General features: G+C 30.4%; 2 protein-coding genes across 2 annotated transcripts in view; both read right to left on the bottom strand.

The window, feature by feature from the left end:
- Nucleotides 1-14,912, bottom strand: part of LOC145242750 (protocadherin Fat 4-like) — a 140,014-nt gene extending 125,102 nt beyond the window's left edge. Inside the window, exons 1-2 of the mRNA XM_080105892.1 lie at nucleotides 14,600-14,912; nucleotides 7,054-9,466 (exon numbers count right to left, since the gene is read on the bottom strand). Coding sequence (XP_079962018.1) covers nucleotides 7,054-9,441 — 2,388 coding nt within the window. The 5' untranslated portion in view covers nucleotides 9,442-9,466; nucleotides 14,600-14,912. The remainder of the gene's footprint in view (nucleotides 1-7,053; nucleotides 9,467-14,599) is intronic.
- Nucleotides 14,913-16,033: 1,121 nt separating this feature from the next.
- The window catches only part of LOC145242940 (protocadherin beta-2-like), a 23,197-nt gene continuing 22,037 nt past the window's right edge, over nucleotides 16,034-17,193 (bottom strand). Inside the window, exons 3-4 of the mRNA XM_080106049.1 lie at nucleotides 16,760-16,883; nucleotides 16,034-16,333 (exon numbers count right to left, since the gene is read on the bottom strand). Of these exons, the coding sequence (XP_079962175.1) occupies nucleotides 16,182-16,333; nucleotides 16,760-16,883 (276 nt within the window). The 3' untranslated portion in view covers nucleotides 16,034-16,181. The remainder of the gene's footprint in view (nucleotides 16,334-16,759; nucleotides 16,884-17,193) is intronic.

Genomic DNA, 17,193 nt, shown 5'->3' with positions numbered 1-17,193 from the left:
ATGTGTTGACAAAATCTGATGATAATGCCACAAAAATGTAATCGATTTTGTTAGAAAAATTTTTTTTTTTTTTTTTTCAAAACAACTTAGCACAAAAACTTGACCTGATGAAGAAAAACTGATGCCATTTTCTGATTCAGCAGTGCAAAAATACCCTAAATTAGTTGTAGAAATCTAGACAACATTCAGAAACTAAAAAGTTGTTACCCAGTGTTATTGATTAAATGAGAAGAAAATTCATATGAATCAAAGAAGCAATTAAAAATATATTGTTTAACAAAACGGAATGGTTAATTGTAGGTATTGACCGTTTCATACCCTCGAAAAAGTTTCAGCAAAAACTTAACAGCCAGTCATGATTCTCTCCAGAATGTGCTGCTGCCATTGCGCACAGAAATCACTTTTTCCACTGTTTCCAACGTAATAGATGTATGAAAACTAAAGCCGCTTTCAGGACTGCCAGCAACCATTGTAAGAAAGTAATAAAGAATGCAAGAGAGTTGTATGCTCAATCTGTTAAGTCCAAAGTAGCTGAGCAGCGGCTTGGTTCCCACCAGTTTTGGCAAATAGCAAACAGAATCCTGAACAGAAGCGTGTGCTCCATCCCAACTATTATCAATGGACCTGAGGTAATCTCGTCAGCATCAGACAAAGCCAAACTCTTTGTCAAGAACTTTGCAGCTAATTCTACCCTTTGCGATCAAGGCTGCCAACCCCCAATATTTCCTCCTGTATCAGAAAACACGCTATGTGATATACGCATATCTGTACGTGATGTTGCCAAACTAATCAAAAACCTTGATTCCAGTAAAGCAACTGGCCCAAACGGTATTCCAATTATAGTACTCAAAAAACTTCAACCTGAACTAGCGCCCATACTTACAAAACTGTTTAAACATTGTCTTAAGGAGAATAGTTTCCCATCTCCCTGGAAAATTTCATCAGTATGCCCTGTATTTAAGAATTCAGGTGATCGCTCATCCCCCTCTCAGTACAGGCCAATAAGTCTCCTGTGCGTCATGAGTAAGTTGCTGGAATCTGTGTTAAATACAGAAGTAATCAACCATCTCAACAAAAATAACCTTCTTAGTGACACTCAATATGGTTTCCGTTCTGCTAGATCTACAGCAGATGTGCTTACAGTTATATCTCATAGGATTAGCAAATCTCTCGATGGAGGCAACCTTTCTAGGGCAATTGCTCTTGACATATCTAAGGCCTTTGATAGGGTATAGCATAAAGGTTTACTTCATAAGATCTCTAGCTATGGTATTGCTGGAAATGTCTTCTCAATTATTAAATCATTTCTTTCTGATAGGTTCATAAGAGTAGTAGTTGAGGGGCAAAAATCAGAAGCTCACAGTCTTAATGCCGGTGTCCCTCAGGGATCCATCCTGGGCCCAACTCTTTTCCTGATCTATATTAATGATCTTCCAAATCACATCCTTACATCATTTGTAGACATCTATGCTGACGACACTACCATTTATGGTAGCACATCTCAGACAGTAAACGACCAAGTTCTCTCCAATTCTCTCTCCTCTGATCTTGAGCACGTAGTACAATGGGGTAAGGAGTGGCTGGTTACTTTTAATGCATCTAAAACCAAGCTTCTCTCTTTACATCATCAACATTCTGATCCACATCTGGCATCAATTGAAATGAATGGCTCTCGTCTTCAGGAGGCCTCAAGTTTTGACAAGCTTCTTGGCTTGACCATTACTCCTGATCTTAAATGAAACACGTACATCAAATCTGTTGCCAAGGCCGCTGGAAAAATGGTGGGATCTTTCTATCGATCCGGTAGATATCTCACTGCTGATGCTATTCTCTATCTATATAAGAGCCAGGTACGTCCAAGGATGGAATACTGTTGCCACATCTGGGCAGGAGCTTCTAGAAAGGACTTGGCCTGCCTTGATAGAGTTCAAAATAGACTTCGTAGCCTCGTAGGAGATGTCCTTTTCTCTTCCTTGCAACCTCTATCTCACAGAAGAGATGTTGCGAGTTTGTCTCTGATGTATCGTTATTTTCATGGTAAGTGTTCGACTGAGCTTCAATCTATGGTCCCCCCTCACCAAACTTTCACAAGAAACACTCGTCTAGCTGTAAACACTATCAATAATTCCCCCCACTCTTTATCTGTGCCTAAACCTAAACGTAGATTCTATGAACAAAGCTTCTTTCTTAGAACTGCACGCGTGTGGAATTGTTTTCCGTTTTCCTGCTTTCCGGCTGACTACAATATGGTTGTCTTCAAGTCTAACGTAAATAAGTTCTTGATGAGCCGTTCCATATAAGTTATCAAATTTACCAAATTTTCATTACTAATGATTACTATATTGTCCAATTTCTACTGTACACTCTTTAACCCTTATCCTTGAGTGGCCTCTTGGCCTTGGTAATGTGGTGATGCCTATGTAAAAAAAAAATTAAAAATATTTAAGAATTAGTGTGATGATTACTCGGCTACACATATAAAACAGTTTAAATACAATGTGTGATAAAAAATAATTAGACTGATATTTATAATTTTATTTCATAAATATGCAGGCCGCCTTTAGATATTTGTAGCCATACTGGTAAGATTGGCCTGTATTTGATAAAAGAAGATTATCTTTTACTGAAACTTTTGTCTTTTACCTACAGGTGCTTTAATGCTTTGAGAAAAATATGACTTTTGTTATTTGAAAGCAGATTGCTGTTATTATTACTGGTAGTTGTGCTCTCAAGCATTTTTAAATACCTAATATGCTTGATAATCTGCTGAAAATTTCAAAACAAACCCTTTAAATAATCTATGGGAATACAAGTTTGGAATGTTATGACATCGTCTTCATAACTGAACTAGAGATAGGTTTCATGATTTCCGGAAAATCATATTTATTCTATCCAGTTGGCAATGTTTTTTAATGAGGAAAATGATAAAATAGTAAAATTTGATTGATGTTATTTGAATGTTGTTGATACATATACTTAGAAATATTATATATGGTAATAATGTTAGCAAATTTATTAAAATGATAATGCATTATTGTATTTAATTTATAAAAAAGTATAAATATATATATATATTTTTTTTTTTTTGTTAACAGTGTCCATGAACTTGCTGATTTTAATACTTGAATTTTAATCGACCGATATTTTTAATCGACTTTTCATTGACTCTATATATTTTAACTTATCACAATTTACTGTATATTTTAGTTTTCACTTTTAATTCTCATTTTCGCTCCTTTGGACTTTTTACTTCAACACCTGATGATGATTCATGGAAGAATCGAAAACGCTCATGACAGCAACAACTATGGAAATTTTATTAATATTTTTGATTTTGATACAAAAAAGATTATATGGAAAATCGAAAAATTCCAAAAAAGAATAATAAAGCAAAGTGTCTCCATTGCATTTAATGATATTTGCTCAAATGAAAAAATGCTGCCAAAATATACCAATATATCTATATATATAAAAATGTAAATGTTGGTTCGTTCGGAGCTAATTGTCTAAAAAACCACTGGACGGATGGCTTCCACGTTTTGGTATAATATGTTTACTATATCCATGTGTGTTTTTATATATTCCTTTTTAATTATAACATTATACTTAATTTTTCTATGATAAATAGGTGGATTTCTTTTTATCGAGAGGCCATTTTTTTATTTAGGGACAATTATTTATTACCGCTTCCTGTCACGTGACCAGTGTTACAATTTAGCGGTTTTCCTGCTAGATCTGGAGATTTCATTTACAATCTAGCGGGAAATTCTAGAAAATCTGGAGGTATTTGGCACCCAGACACTCGCATTAGATTGCTTGAAAATACTTTAAAACATAAAATAAACTCATTCATGTAAGTAAAAAAAAAGTAGCATTTATTGCCTTTGGTAACAATTATTTATTGATTATTTGTTTTGTTTTTAACCTTTTTTTCGACTAACCATTCTTAAATCTCACTATAAAATCGATTTTTCCAAGTACATTTTAGGTGGGGGGGGGGGCATTCCAATCTCCCCGAAGGGGTTTGTATTACTGTACACGGGTTTGTATTACTGTACACATAGATTCGAAAAAGTTGTCAAAAAACAAATATATAACAATAAATGTTATCAAAGGCAAGATAAGTTATTTTTCTGCCAAACTGGCTAGCGATTTTCTGGACATTTCTTTCTCCTGATCTCGCGGGTTTTTTTTTAAATCTCAGTTGACAACATTGCATCACTAAAAAAACACCACAGGCTTAATGTAAACAGAATGTGTTTACAATATCGGTAAATTTTCAATGGGTTTATTGATAATGTAACCATGTGATTGAACTTTAATTTAAATTAACCACACGTGGTCGAAAAATGAATGCCGACGCTCAAAGTGTATACACATTTTGATTCCTCCCTTTACTTAAAAATTCACCAAAAATCAGGAAATTAACGAATTTTAATGAAAATTGCAGTATTTTTCAAATAATGATCGCAGAATATAATGAACTAATTATTTTTACTTAACTCTTGGTGAAAATGTTTTATTTTGTTTAAACAAAAAATACCTTTACTAAAGTTATGGTTTTCAGTAGTAAATAAAAAACGCAAGAATTTATTTTTGCTTTTTTTAAAGCATCGTAATTTGTAACAATAAAAAATAATTTTTACAGTAACATTACGAAAAAAAACCCTAAAGTCTGTATTAATGTATTCGATATAACTCGTAGAAAAATGAATTATCGGATACTATTCAGGAAATTAAAGATTCAATTAGATTCCTATTTCAGTCACCTAAATTATTTAAGGTGAAATGAGTTTAGGAATTTATAGCCAAACCTAAATATTTTTTTTTTTTGGTAAATATCCAGATACGCTACTACAGAACACCGACCACTCTAATTTGTTTTTGGGGGGGGGATGTGATGTTGGGGCGCGCGCCAACATCTCATCCGCCCCCCCCCCCCCAATGTACAAAGTAAAATCTTCGGAAAATGTTAAATGGTGTTCTAATTGGTAAATGTCGGTGCGTTACTCACGGAAAATTTGAAAATTCGATGTTCCATGTAAAAAAAAAAAAAAACAGATAAATTCCCCCCCCCCCTACTCCAACTTGGTGTGCTTTCCTTTTCCTATTTTATTTCATTTTCAGCTAATTTTAAATTTTCCACCCAAAAAGCGCTATAATGTATTTTTGAAAATTAGAAAATTCTATGTCCTGGAAAAAAAAATCCCCTCCCCCCAACATAGTTTGCTTGGTGAAGCCGTCGTTTATGCTACAGCATGCATGCGCGTAGCATAAACGGATGCTGCAAAATGGTGGAAAGAAGTTCGTGGGTTCAGGGGTAAATACCATGCAAACGGTAAATTTGCCCCAAGTTTGACTATCAGATTCGTTGTCAGCGACCTCAATTACCTATAAAAAAATAAATTAGAGTGGTCGGTGTTCTGTAGTAGCGTATCTGGATATTTACCTTTTTTTTTTCTTGCTTATAAAAAATAGCATTAATACAGTAAGTTAGGTAAACTGACTTTTCGTTTAAAAATGGAATTATTTCCCTTTCGTTATTAACTTTTGTTTTTTTAAATTTTTTTTTTAATAAATATTTTGTGGGGTTTGTATTACTGTACACATAGATTCGAAAAAGTTGTCCAAAAAGAAATATATAACAAATAAATGTTATCAAAAGCAAGATAAGTTACTTTTCTACCAAACTGAATATATTTTTCGTGTTTTTATTCAATGTAACATGTCTATTCAGCTCGAAAACCATACAGTGTTTACCGATGTATTGGAACATTCAAGATGGCGTCTGATTCTCTCTTTAACACGGTAAGTGTGGGAAAAGATGTTATAAATAAAAAACCGGATAAAATATTGTTAAAAACTCGCTCAATATATGTTACCGTGACATAGGTTGACATGTATTCGGCGGGTTTTTAATAGTATTTTTGTATAGTTTTTTTATTTATAACACCTTTTTCCATACTTACGGTGTTAAAGAGGGTGTGAGACGCCATCTTGAATTTTCGAATACATCGGTAAACACTGTATGTTTTTCGAGCTGAATAAATATGTTACATTGAATAAAAACACAAAAAAATATCTAGTTTGGCAGAAAAGTAACTTATCTTGCTTTTGATAACATTTATTTGTTATATATTTGTTTTTTGACAACTTTTTCAAATCTATGTGTACAGTAATACAAACACCCATTTTATGTTTATATACATAAAGTACAATTGTTGAATGTTACTGTTTTGATTATATTCGTTTGGGGGGGGGGCAATTAAAAAATTAAGAAAGATTAAAATGAAGCGAAATTTAAGTTTTCATTCCATTTTTACAACAACCGTAAAACAGTGCATACTCAGCAAGTTTTATCGTAATTTATAAGCATATTGAAACACTAAATCAACATTTTATTTATTTTTTTGCATAATTAATGATGGAAGTATTTTTCTGTTTATTTTCTTAACATCTGTTAAAAAAAAAAATAATTTGTACATTCTCTTGAAAAAAAGAATCAAACTTTTCTCTACTTTCACATATGTTCCATTTTAACAAACTGAGCCACAGCAACGCATGGCTGGGTACAGCTAGTATATATATATATATATATATATATATATATATATATATATATATATATATATATATATATATATATATATTGAACTTTGAAAACGCTTTATGGAAAAGTAACTCAACTCCTGCAAATGTAAAATAATTCTTTGCTTAAGTAAATATAGAAATTACACCAAGATAACTGATCAACAATAAATTTAAGTGTACATATTTATTCAGAAAACTGATAGCCTAGTACTAAAACATAGGATTATATAGCAATAAAATATCATTTTACTTGCTGTAAATCAATGATTTGATATTAAAAATACAATTTGCACAGCTTATTCTATACATATTTAACATTGAAAAAGAATGGTAAGAGGCAAAGTATAATCAAATGCTGTTTCTGATTTTATTTCATTGTCTATAGATATGGAAATAATTTATCAGATAAATCAGTTTTGATAAGCATTAATCAAATACAAAAGAGACATAAATATTACTTACTTGTGATGGAATATCATTAGCTGGTTGTGGTTTCTGTGAAAGTGCATGTGCTGAAGTTGGTTGTCTCCTTGATGTCGTCATGGGAGTATTTATAGATGATGCTTGATTTATTTGCAAAGACTGAGCAGGATGAGGCCAAGTGTTTCCTGGGTAAGAAGGAGCAATGAGTTGTCTCTGTTCACCAATATATCTATTGGAAGGATCAAGTGCTTGGGCATAGGCCACATTTGACTGACCATTACATCGAATGATGCAGATTGATAATGAAGCTGTAATGAAGACAGCTATTGTGACTGCTATGACTGTAATAATAATGACGAGATTAAGATGCACCTTCTCTTCAGTGTGAAGCTGAACAACATTTAACATTTCTGATGTGTTGTTGCTGATAGTGAGTGTTAAAAAGAGAGTAGTTGTTGCTGATAGAACTGGCCTACCACTATCCTTGACAAGAATGTCAAGCTGATAGGAGCCAGCATTTTGTTGGCTGAGTTGTCTATTGAAAGCTAAGAAACCAGTGTACTGGTTGATGGTGAACATCTGTTTGTCATTGCCTCTGATTATTTGATATTTTAGAAATGCATTCTCTTGACTATCACTGTCGGCTGCCTTTATCTGTGTGATGTTCTTGTTTCTGGCATCAGGGTAATATGTGACATGTAGATTGTAAGGTTTAACACTGGGAAATGTAAAATATGGAGCATTATCATTTTTATCAGTGACCTCAACAATCACATTGACTGTATTATTGAGAGATGGTGTTCCATTGTCTTTCACAAACACCTTGAAGTGATAAGTATGTTGAAACTCATGATCAAGAGACATAATTGCTGATAGTAATCCATTTGTGGTTATTTTGAAAGGTAAGAAGTGTTTGTTGTTATTGGTGATGAGAGAATATGTGAGTTTTCCTCCATCTCCCAAGTCTGGATCAGTGGCATTGATGTAGCCAAGAGTAATTCTCGAGTTTTGATTCTCATCAATGAAGAATTTAAATGTTTCTTTTGTAAATTGTGGCCTTACATCATTGATGTCCATCACTTGAATGGAGAATTTGCTGTTACTATGAAGAGGAGGAGAGCCTTTATCTTGACAACTGATCACAACATCATGGTGCTCTTCTTTCTCTCTATCAAGAGGATTTTTCAATGTCACTTCATATTTCTTTGTACCTAAATTCTGAAGCTGAAATTTATCATGATGAAGATGACAAGTGACATCTCCATTTTGTCCTTCATCATTGTCTATTACTTTCACATAAGCAATGAAAATACCAATTTTGTTGCCTTCAGAAATTTGAACTTTGTTGTCATCCGATTCACTCACAAAATTGACATCAATAGTTGGAGCATTGTTTACTTGACTTTTCACATTTATATAAACAATTGCCAAAGAACTGAGTGGTGGAATTCCTCCATCCTCAGCTTTTACATATAATTTATGTATTATTTCTTTATCTGAGTTGAACTTTTTCTTCAAAAAGATCTGTCCAGTTGTTTCTATTAATTCAAAAAATTTTTTTGTCTTTTCTGATGTTTGATGACTCCAGTGATATGAGACTCTTCCATTTTTTCCTGAATCCAAATCAGTTGCTGATAAAATAACAATTGGTGTGACTTTACTTTCTTCATTCTTTATTGAAATGTTGTACATTTTCTTAGAAAATACAGGAAAATTATCATTAACATCATTGACTGAAATGTGAACATTTAATATACTTTGTTGTGGAGGATTTCCAGCATCTTTAGCCACAACTTGTACAACATAAGAATCTTTTGTTTCTCTGTCTAATCTTTCTTCTAATTTTATTCCAACTTGTGATATTCCTTCAATAGTTGAAACAAGATATAATGAAAATGGTTCATTTTTCATCTTTTTCAGCTCATAGTCAATCTTTGCATTTAATAATCCAATGTCTTTATCATTGGCATTAGGAATTATTTTTGTTCCTGGACTAAAATTTTCATCAAATTCAATGTTTATTTGTTTTTCTGAAAATTCTGGTTTGTGATCATTGATATCTTTAATGATAACTTTAATTTCTAAAATCCTTATTGAAGAACCTCTTTTACGAACAGCTAAATCAATGAGTTGAAAGCATTCTTCATTACGTTCACACATTGCTTCTGCATCCAATGTGATTGTTGCATAAAGTTTGCCTGTTTTCTTGGACACTCGGAAATATTGAGAACTTCCAGTCTTACTTTTTAACTGGCTGAATGTGATAAGTGTCCTGTCCTGGTAAGGAATATCATCCATTACTTTTGAGTCTGATGCAATGTCTCCAATGTAGGCACCTGGACTCTTTCCTTCCTCCACAGTGTAAGTCAAGTCTACACTGGTGCAAAAGGGCAGAATAGAAAAAAACACGAGAGTCCATTTTAACATTTTTTCTTTCAGTTAAGCCTATCACCTGAAGAAAGAGAGAAAAATATATATTAGTGTACTTTCATTTCTTTACTCACTTATTTAGAAATATATAGAATTTTAAACAGCCTATATTCATTCCCAGAAAATGTTTTCACTTATTGAAGGCAAGTATTTATAATAGTTTTATGTATATAAATAGAGCTTTATCATAAAATCTATATAAAATCTGTGGCTCAAATATATGAATATCACGCTAAAATTGGAAATCAAATAGATCAGGTAATTATCTATTAAAAGCATTTATATTGATTTATTAAGGAATAATTTATAAAATCTATTATATAAAGGAGAAATATGTGTGTGTTTGTTTGTATGTCTTACTAAAGCTTTTGAAATCCAAATCAGATAAGAATGATTCTGGTACTGTCTTAAAGGACAAGGACTCAGGTGCATAAAATCTGAAATTTAATACAAAATACTCATTTTTTCTACCTTAACAACTGCAGAATCTGATGGGGGATTCACATAAAATCGTCTCTTTCTAAATGATTTCAACATCTGCGCATGTGTTAACCACTTCACCTCTCAGATACGTTAAATACATAAATTTGCAACGTCATGCTATGACTGTTGCCTTGGCTGAATGGGTGAGAGGTTTGTCTCAGATCTATTAGTTTTAGCATTTGTGCTCATGCCCACGTTATAGTGGACATTTCATTTTATATTTTTAACATATTTTTGAAAACATTTCAGTAAGCTTTGACATTTAAATAGGGTTCAAAGATTTGTTTTATATTTCTTGTTTTATACTTTCTATTATTTACTTAGCTCAAAACAAATAATTAGAGGGATATTTGATCTGCGGTTGATTTAGCTGAGGGTTAATCACAAATATTTTTTTTTATTGTAACCACTTAAAACTTGCCCCTATTTCAAATATGTAGCAGTGGGTCAACATCAGTGATTTTTTTTACAACCGATATAAATTATTGCACAATAAAAATAATTAAAACAAAAATCATTTAGCAAGTTTAGTCAAATGCAACTTCATTTTCCTTTTTTTTTTTTATATGGCCCAGGCAACGTGGGGTAGTTTTGCTAGTTTTCTATGATATAAATCTCACCCGTCTGTTTGCGTGTCTGCTAAAAACTTTTGTCATCCACACCCGACCAAGTCAAAAACGGTACCATCTGAAAGAGCAATGCCTCGGATGCATAATATGAGAAAATTAGAAAAAAAGATTAATTCTGTATTGGTAAACTGGACCACTTTGTTGAAAAGGAGTCTGGTAACGTCACCAGCTTTGAATGCTACAGTTTTGCTTTTGGTTTCGATTCTAGCTGATGGTGCCCAAATACTGCATTTTTTTTTTTACTTTTGAAATCATGAGTCTATAATAGTATATACAAAATCTGGACAAATTAAAATATCATATTTAAGCATATTTTACGATCAAGCATATTTTACGATCAAGCATAGCCCCCTCCTCCCCAGTGCATACTAAATAAATAGTATATAAAAAGAGAAAATAGAAAAGTGAATTAACTTAATATTAACAGCAAAAAAAAAAAAAAAGCAAAAACAGGGAAGAAATAAACATTTGATTTCATCACTTTCTTTGTGAGGCTATGCACAAATCGCATAATGGGTAATCCAACTATCAATAATAAAGGTTAATACTGTTTAGCAAATATTTATAAAGAGATGTCAGTTTTGAGATTATAGTTATAATATCTTACCTATTATAGATGAAAATTTCACTTAATAACAACAAAATTTAATGAGATGTATATACAAAAATTGCATACCGGTCTTGATGACTTATAAAAAAGCAATAATGGAAAGGGAAAAATCTAAACAATTACAGATCAATGAACTGCCTAGTATGTGGAAATTCTTAGTACAACTTAACAAAGACATTTATTATTCTTTTAATAAATGCAGACTACTGAAACAGAAAAGGTTTCAGAAAGAGGAACACATGACGTGCTGTATATTTATTAAAAAAAAAAAACAACAGAAAAGATAACATAGCCGTAGCATGGATCAACAACAAGAAAGCATACAACGCAATCCTCCAAGCATGCATAATTGAATGCTTAAAAATGTACATCTGACAAAAATAGCGATTTTAGTAAAAAAGCAAAGAAACCCCTGTAGGATAACACTTCACAAAAATAAGAATTACAGGGAGGTATTTTTCATCAAGCCACTATCTCCACTACTCTACAACATATTCGGGAGGTGCAAACTGAATACACATTTACAAACACAAAGAAAACAAGCAATCTCATGTATGTGGATGATTTTGAACTATTTAAAAACAATGGAAGTGGAAACACTAATAAATACAACCAAAATATTTGGTTGGGATATAGAAATAAATGGGATGCATAGAACTGTCTAATCAGAGAGACAGTGAAAGTACTTAGTGATCTTGAGAAATATGAATACCTGAGCATTTAGGAATTGGACACTTTTCGAATCAACAAAGTACTAGAAAAATATATAACACAAAATACAGAAAGTCTGATTACTACCACTAAAAGAGGTGAACAAATCTTGAGCTGTGTAATGTAACAAAAAGAAAAGAAAAATAAGATCAGAAGGGCAGCAGCTAATCGGTGATTTATAAGATTGACCAATGAAATAGCACATAAAATACATGAGTCTTCATCAGACAAAACAACATAGACAAACCTCAGGAAAACAGTAACTGTAGATTCTGCAGGTAAAAAGATGAATAATAAACCACATTATAAGTGAATGCCATAACCTAGATGAAAATTGAAACATGAAAATGTATAGCAATATCAATAATTATAAGACCACAAGGAACAGTTCTGTAAAACCAAGAAAAAAAAAAGATTAGGAGGAATTATAATCAATGGTAGGATTGGCACCATACAAAATATGGCAGTGATGAAAATAGCTAAAATATTAATAAAAGGTGTGAATGCCAACTCACCTAACACTGATAAAACAAATAAGTTGAAATAGAATAATGCTGCATAAATGCAATCAAAAAAGTATACAAATAACATTGGACAAATCAAAAAGTACTGAAACTGCCACAATAAATATATAAAAATGTGGGACTACTTTGGTTAATATTCCAAAAGATAGTCATTAAAGATTAAGGCAGATAGGAAGATTAAGGTGGGAGAAAGCATCTGCACAGATGAATAGTACTGGAATCCCAAGAAAACTTATTACCACTTAGATTCTATAGAAAGCCAACCACCATTATCAGTAATTAATCAATAGTAAATGGCTGATGCAAGAATGATGTGATTTACAATGAGTATTGGAAGAAGTGAAGAGTATTGTAAATCTGGGGAAACATGTTGTCACTTGAACTCCAAGGAACAGTACCTGTTGTTAACAGTGAGCAATCACTGATAAAGACTCATGTGAGAACTAATGAGTAATAATTAATAAAAATAAAAACAAAAAAATAGTTTTATCACTTTTGAATGATTTTTCTGTTCTTCTAAAATATTAGCATTTGCTGAAACTTCATATAATTTGATATGTGTTAGAGTTATCTCCCTTACATTTGCTGTTCTATCATTGTTATTTTTTTTTATTGAACTTTAGTTATTACAACCTACGGCGGATAATTTTAATCCGTTGTTTATATTCGTTTTACTAAACAGAGTGCTGACATTCAATACCAATAACTAGATTACCTATCACAGGAAAGATTCATAATATTGTCTCACCCTGGAACCCATCATTCAGTTCATGAGAGATGAACTCTAAAATACTTCAAAACAATTAAAAACATACTTCTATGGTGAAAAACGTATGAAAAAAAAGTAGGAGGATGTAAATTTCTAATTTAATGAGACATTTAAATGTTTGTTTTCTGTTTATAAAATTTATAAAAATAAACACAAGACAAATATGTATTTCTATTTTTATTGATATTCAGTTGTCGCATCTTTTCTGATATCTCTAAAGCATGAAAGGTGCCAAGGAGTAAAGGAATACTCATAAATGACCTTCAGTGTAGAAAGCTATGATCTGCCTTACATTAAAAATAACCGCATGCCAAATCTTACCTATGTTGAAACGTTTGTAAATGACAAATAGCATAAAAAATATAGTATCTCAACTATTTTTTTTAAATATTTTGTTTTAATTTAAAAAGTCTTTACCATTTTTTTCTATTTTATGGTAGATCAATTTGTTTTAATTAGTTTTAATGGTGAAACACAAAACCTATCATAAACAATTTTTGTATCTGATTAATTGAACACGAGTTGCTGCTTACTTATAGATGTGGAAAATTGTGGCATTATACCTTCTTTAATGCATAAGGATGTAAATGACTACAATAGATGCAAGGGGATTTGAACTTGACAGTGCCGATTCCATACTCAGCTCTGGTATCCATTAGGCCAATCACTCATCCCCCAAATCTGTTTTATTAAAATGTTGAAAGAATTATTGAAAGTTATATTGAAACTTGGATTTTAGGTTAAAAACTTTATATGAAAATAGTTTCAGTTTTTTTTTTTTTTTTTTTATGTATATGTAACTATGATTATATATTTTCATTTTTATTTCACTGATTCTTCTAATATTTTTTTATTTAAATGAATCTAAAAGGAATTAAAAATTTTACTCCATACAAATTTGTGAAATTTGGAATATGATCTTGAGTCACACTGAAAAAGGAATAAAAAAATTAAATGAAAACTACATGAAAATTAAATTTATGCAAAGCCTCATTAAAAATATTTCTTTAAAGATATGTAAATATTTAAAATATTTTTTCATATTTATATACAAGTGAAATAAAAAGATTTTTAGTTTTACATTCAAAACTGGCATTATGTAAAATAAAATGGTGGACATTAGTTTTGTAATGGCGTTTATCTAAAAAAGAGGAAGGATTTTATATAAAAAAATTATATTGTTGAGTTAAATTTCTTTGAAAGTATATTTAAATAAAATAAATTATATTTTGGTAGATTTTTATGATTGAAATATATATATATATATTTTTACAAATTGATTGTTCATATGATTTTTCAAAATCCACCATTTTATCTGCAAGAAAGAATAAGTGTGTCAGTGTGTTTCAGATTTTAAACAAATTTTTATGAGATGTTATTTTTGTTTTGCTGAAAAGAAAAAAAACTAGAAAAAATAAGTCATTCTTACCTTTGTTAGAATTTTCAATGTATTTATTGTTAAAGTCTATTATCCAGTGGTTATTCACTTAAAATAACGTCCAATAAATGAGATAAAACTTAAATGTGAAGTTGTACCTAGAAGTGTTGCAAAGTAGTAGTAGTCCTAAGAAGTATGTAGTGTGTGTAATGACTGCATTCACTAGAGGAAAGAGGATGTTGGGATTGTTCAATAGAATGCTCATAATGTCACTACCCCATTCGATATTCATATTTACACTTCATTTTCAATTGAAATTTATTTTACTTCATTTCTTTATGTAATTGTTTTAAAATCTTTTTTCATTTCTCGGCTAACAGATGATAATAACGAATTAAATTTGTTTGATTTCTATTTTAATTTTAATACTTTCTGCCTTTGTTCCCAGAATGCAATATACATGTAAACATATTCGTCCTATATAGGCTATATTCTTCTTTCTATCTTTTTTCTTTTTAGATTTTTTTCTTTTCATTCTTAGAATAAAACAATATTTGTAATATTGTAAGCTTATTTTGTTTGATTTTACTGAATATTTCAATTTACATATGCATGGATATAATCTGTTTAAAATGATTATTCATAGGACTTTTAAGCACTAATGTGTGAGTGTTTATGTGGGAGAGTGGGAGTCATGTATGTGCCTTCTGATCTATAACCAATATTTTTATAATAATTAAATGGTTTCTTTTATAGATATTTACAAAAATATGAATAAAATTTATGTCTTAAAGAGTATTTTAATGTATTTATATTTTATTATTATTATTATTATTATTATTATTATTATTATTATTATTATTATTATTATTATTATAATATATGTATATGTACACAATATAAATATTTGGTTTTACTTAATAGTTATGATTGAGAAATACGATGTAAATGTGTGATATTTTCATTCATTCTTTATTCTTACTTGGAAGATATCTTTTTCACAGAATAACTAATGGATATTGTGTCTTAAACGTTTTTATTTCTATAAAATTAGTAATTTGTGGATATGGAAAGATGTCATTTTTTTGTAGAAGAATTAATTAAGAATGTATTTTCGATTTTCTGGGAAAGAAAAATACATTTTTTATAAATAAAAATCTTGATATACAAAATCTTTTTCACCCACAAAATACATAATAAAATATTTAGTTTATTCATTCGTTTTTAAATTTTGTTGATCATCTTTGTACTAATATGTACGAATATTATCGTGTTAGAATGTTGAATTATACTTATTTACTTATTATTTTCATCTTTTACATGCATTATAAGGATTTCATCAAATCTATCACTGTGTTGTGATGTGCAATTTAACTGAAATTCCAATAATAATTTTCTCACGAATGTTAATTAAAAGTTATTCTTAGGAGGCAACTTTGCTAAAATGAATCTGATTTTATTAGTTATTCTAACATTTTATAACATAAAAATTAACACTGTTTGTTTTAATGTTTCAATAAAATTAAACACAAACTATTGTTTTGTCAGTGAATATCTACATGGTGTAAATATGATGTGGTAAATATGTGTATGTATTATTCAATACAAAAGTAGATTTTTTTTGTCATAATTATTAGTTCTTTTGTGGTACTGGAGGCAAAGGTCTTGTGTTTGAAGTCTGTTCATGGTTCATTTCTATAAGATTCCTTGATTGTGGGTAAGGAACTGAAATATCACTTTTGTTTACATGTCCTGATTGAACTGATGATTTCCTGGAAGACAAATCTGAAAAATAAAATAATTCCCATGTTATAAATCAGTTACAAGAATTTTCTGAAGGGATTTCAGAAAAATTATTTTTATTTTCCATTCTTCTTTTATTTTGAATATTACTTACAATCTGTATCCAAAGATGTATAAATATAAACAAAAGGTTTTAAATGATCAAGAAAAAAAATGCCAGTGTATTCGATATATCACTTTCATGTATCCCTTTATATTCTTTAGACATCTGGATTCATTTGTTATTTTCTACAGGTCTGTTGTCTTTATAGAAGATATAGAGAGATAAAATAAATAGTAAAAGTTATATATATATATATATATATATACACATTATATATATATATATATATATATATATATATATATATATAACTTTTTTATTATCTTTGATATTTCCTCCATTTAACTCTTTGCTCAAAAAGTTACCTGCTCTTTGTTGCTCATTTGGTGCATTCTCTTCCCTCCAGTTCAGGTTTGCTTCTGATTGGGAAGGTACAGCAGATCTCCAGGTGAAATAATCTGGTGGGATTGATACATTTTGTGTATACATCTGTTTAAAGAAATGAAAAAATAACAACCAGAAACACAACTACAAAGATGATTTCTTTTTCAATTATGTAAAACAGATTTAAAATCTCAACTCATCAATGCTGGTAACATTGACTTGTATTTGCAAGGATTGTTTCTCCTTGAAATTCTTGGGTTTTTTTGTTTGTTTTTTTTTACACAGGCATCACCACATTACCAAGGCCAAGAGGCCACTCAAGGATAAGGGTTAAAGAGTGTACAGTAAAAATTGGACAATATAGTAATCATTAGTAATGAAAATTCGGTAAATTTGTTAACTTATATGGAACGGC

Source organism: Euprymna scolopes, chromosome 21 (assembly GCF_053919585.1).
Source record: "Euprymna scolopes isolate OS-2025 chromosome 21, ASM5391958v1, whole genome shotgun sequence".
Lineage (NCBI taxonomy): Eukaryota > Metazoa > Mollusca > Cephalopoda > Sepiida > Sepiolidae > Euprymna > Euprymna scolopes.
Note: the sequence above shows the minus strand (reverse complement) of the source record. Positions and strands in the feature narration are given on the sequence as shown.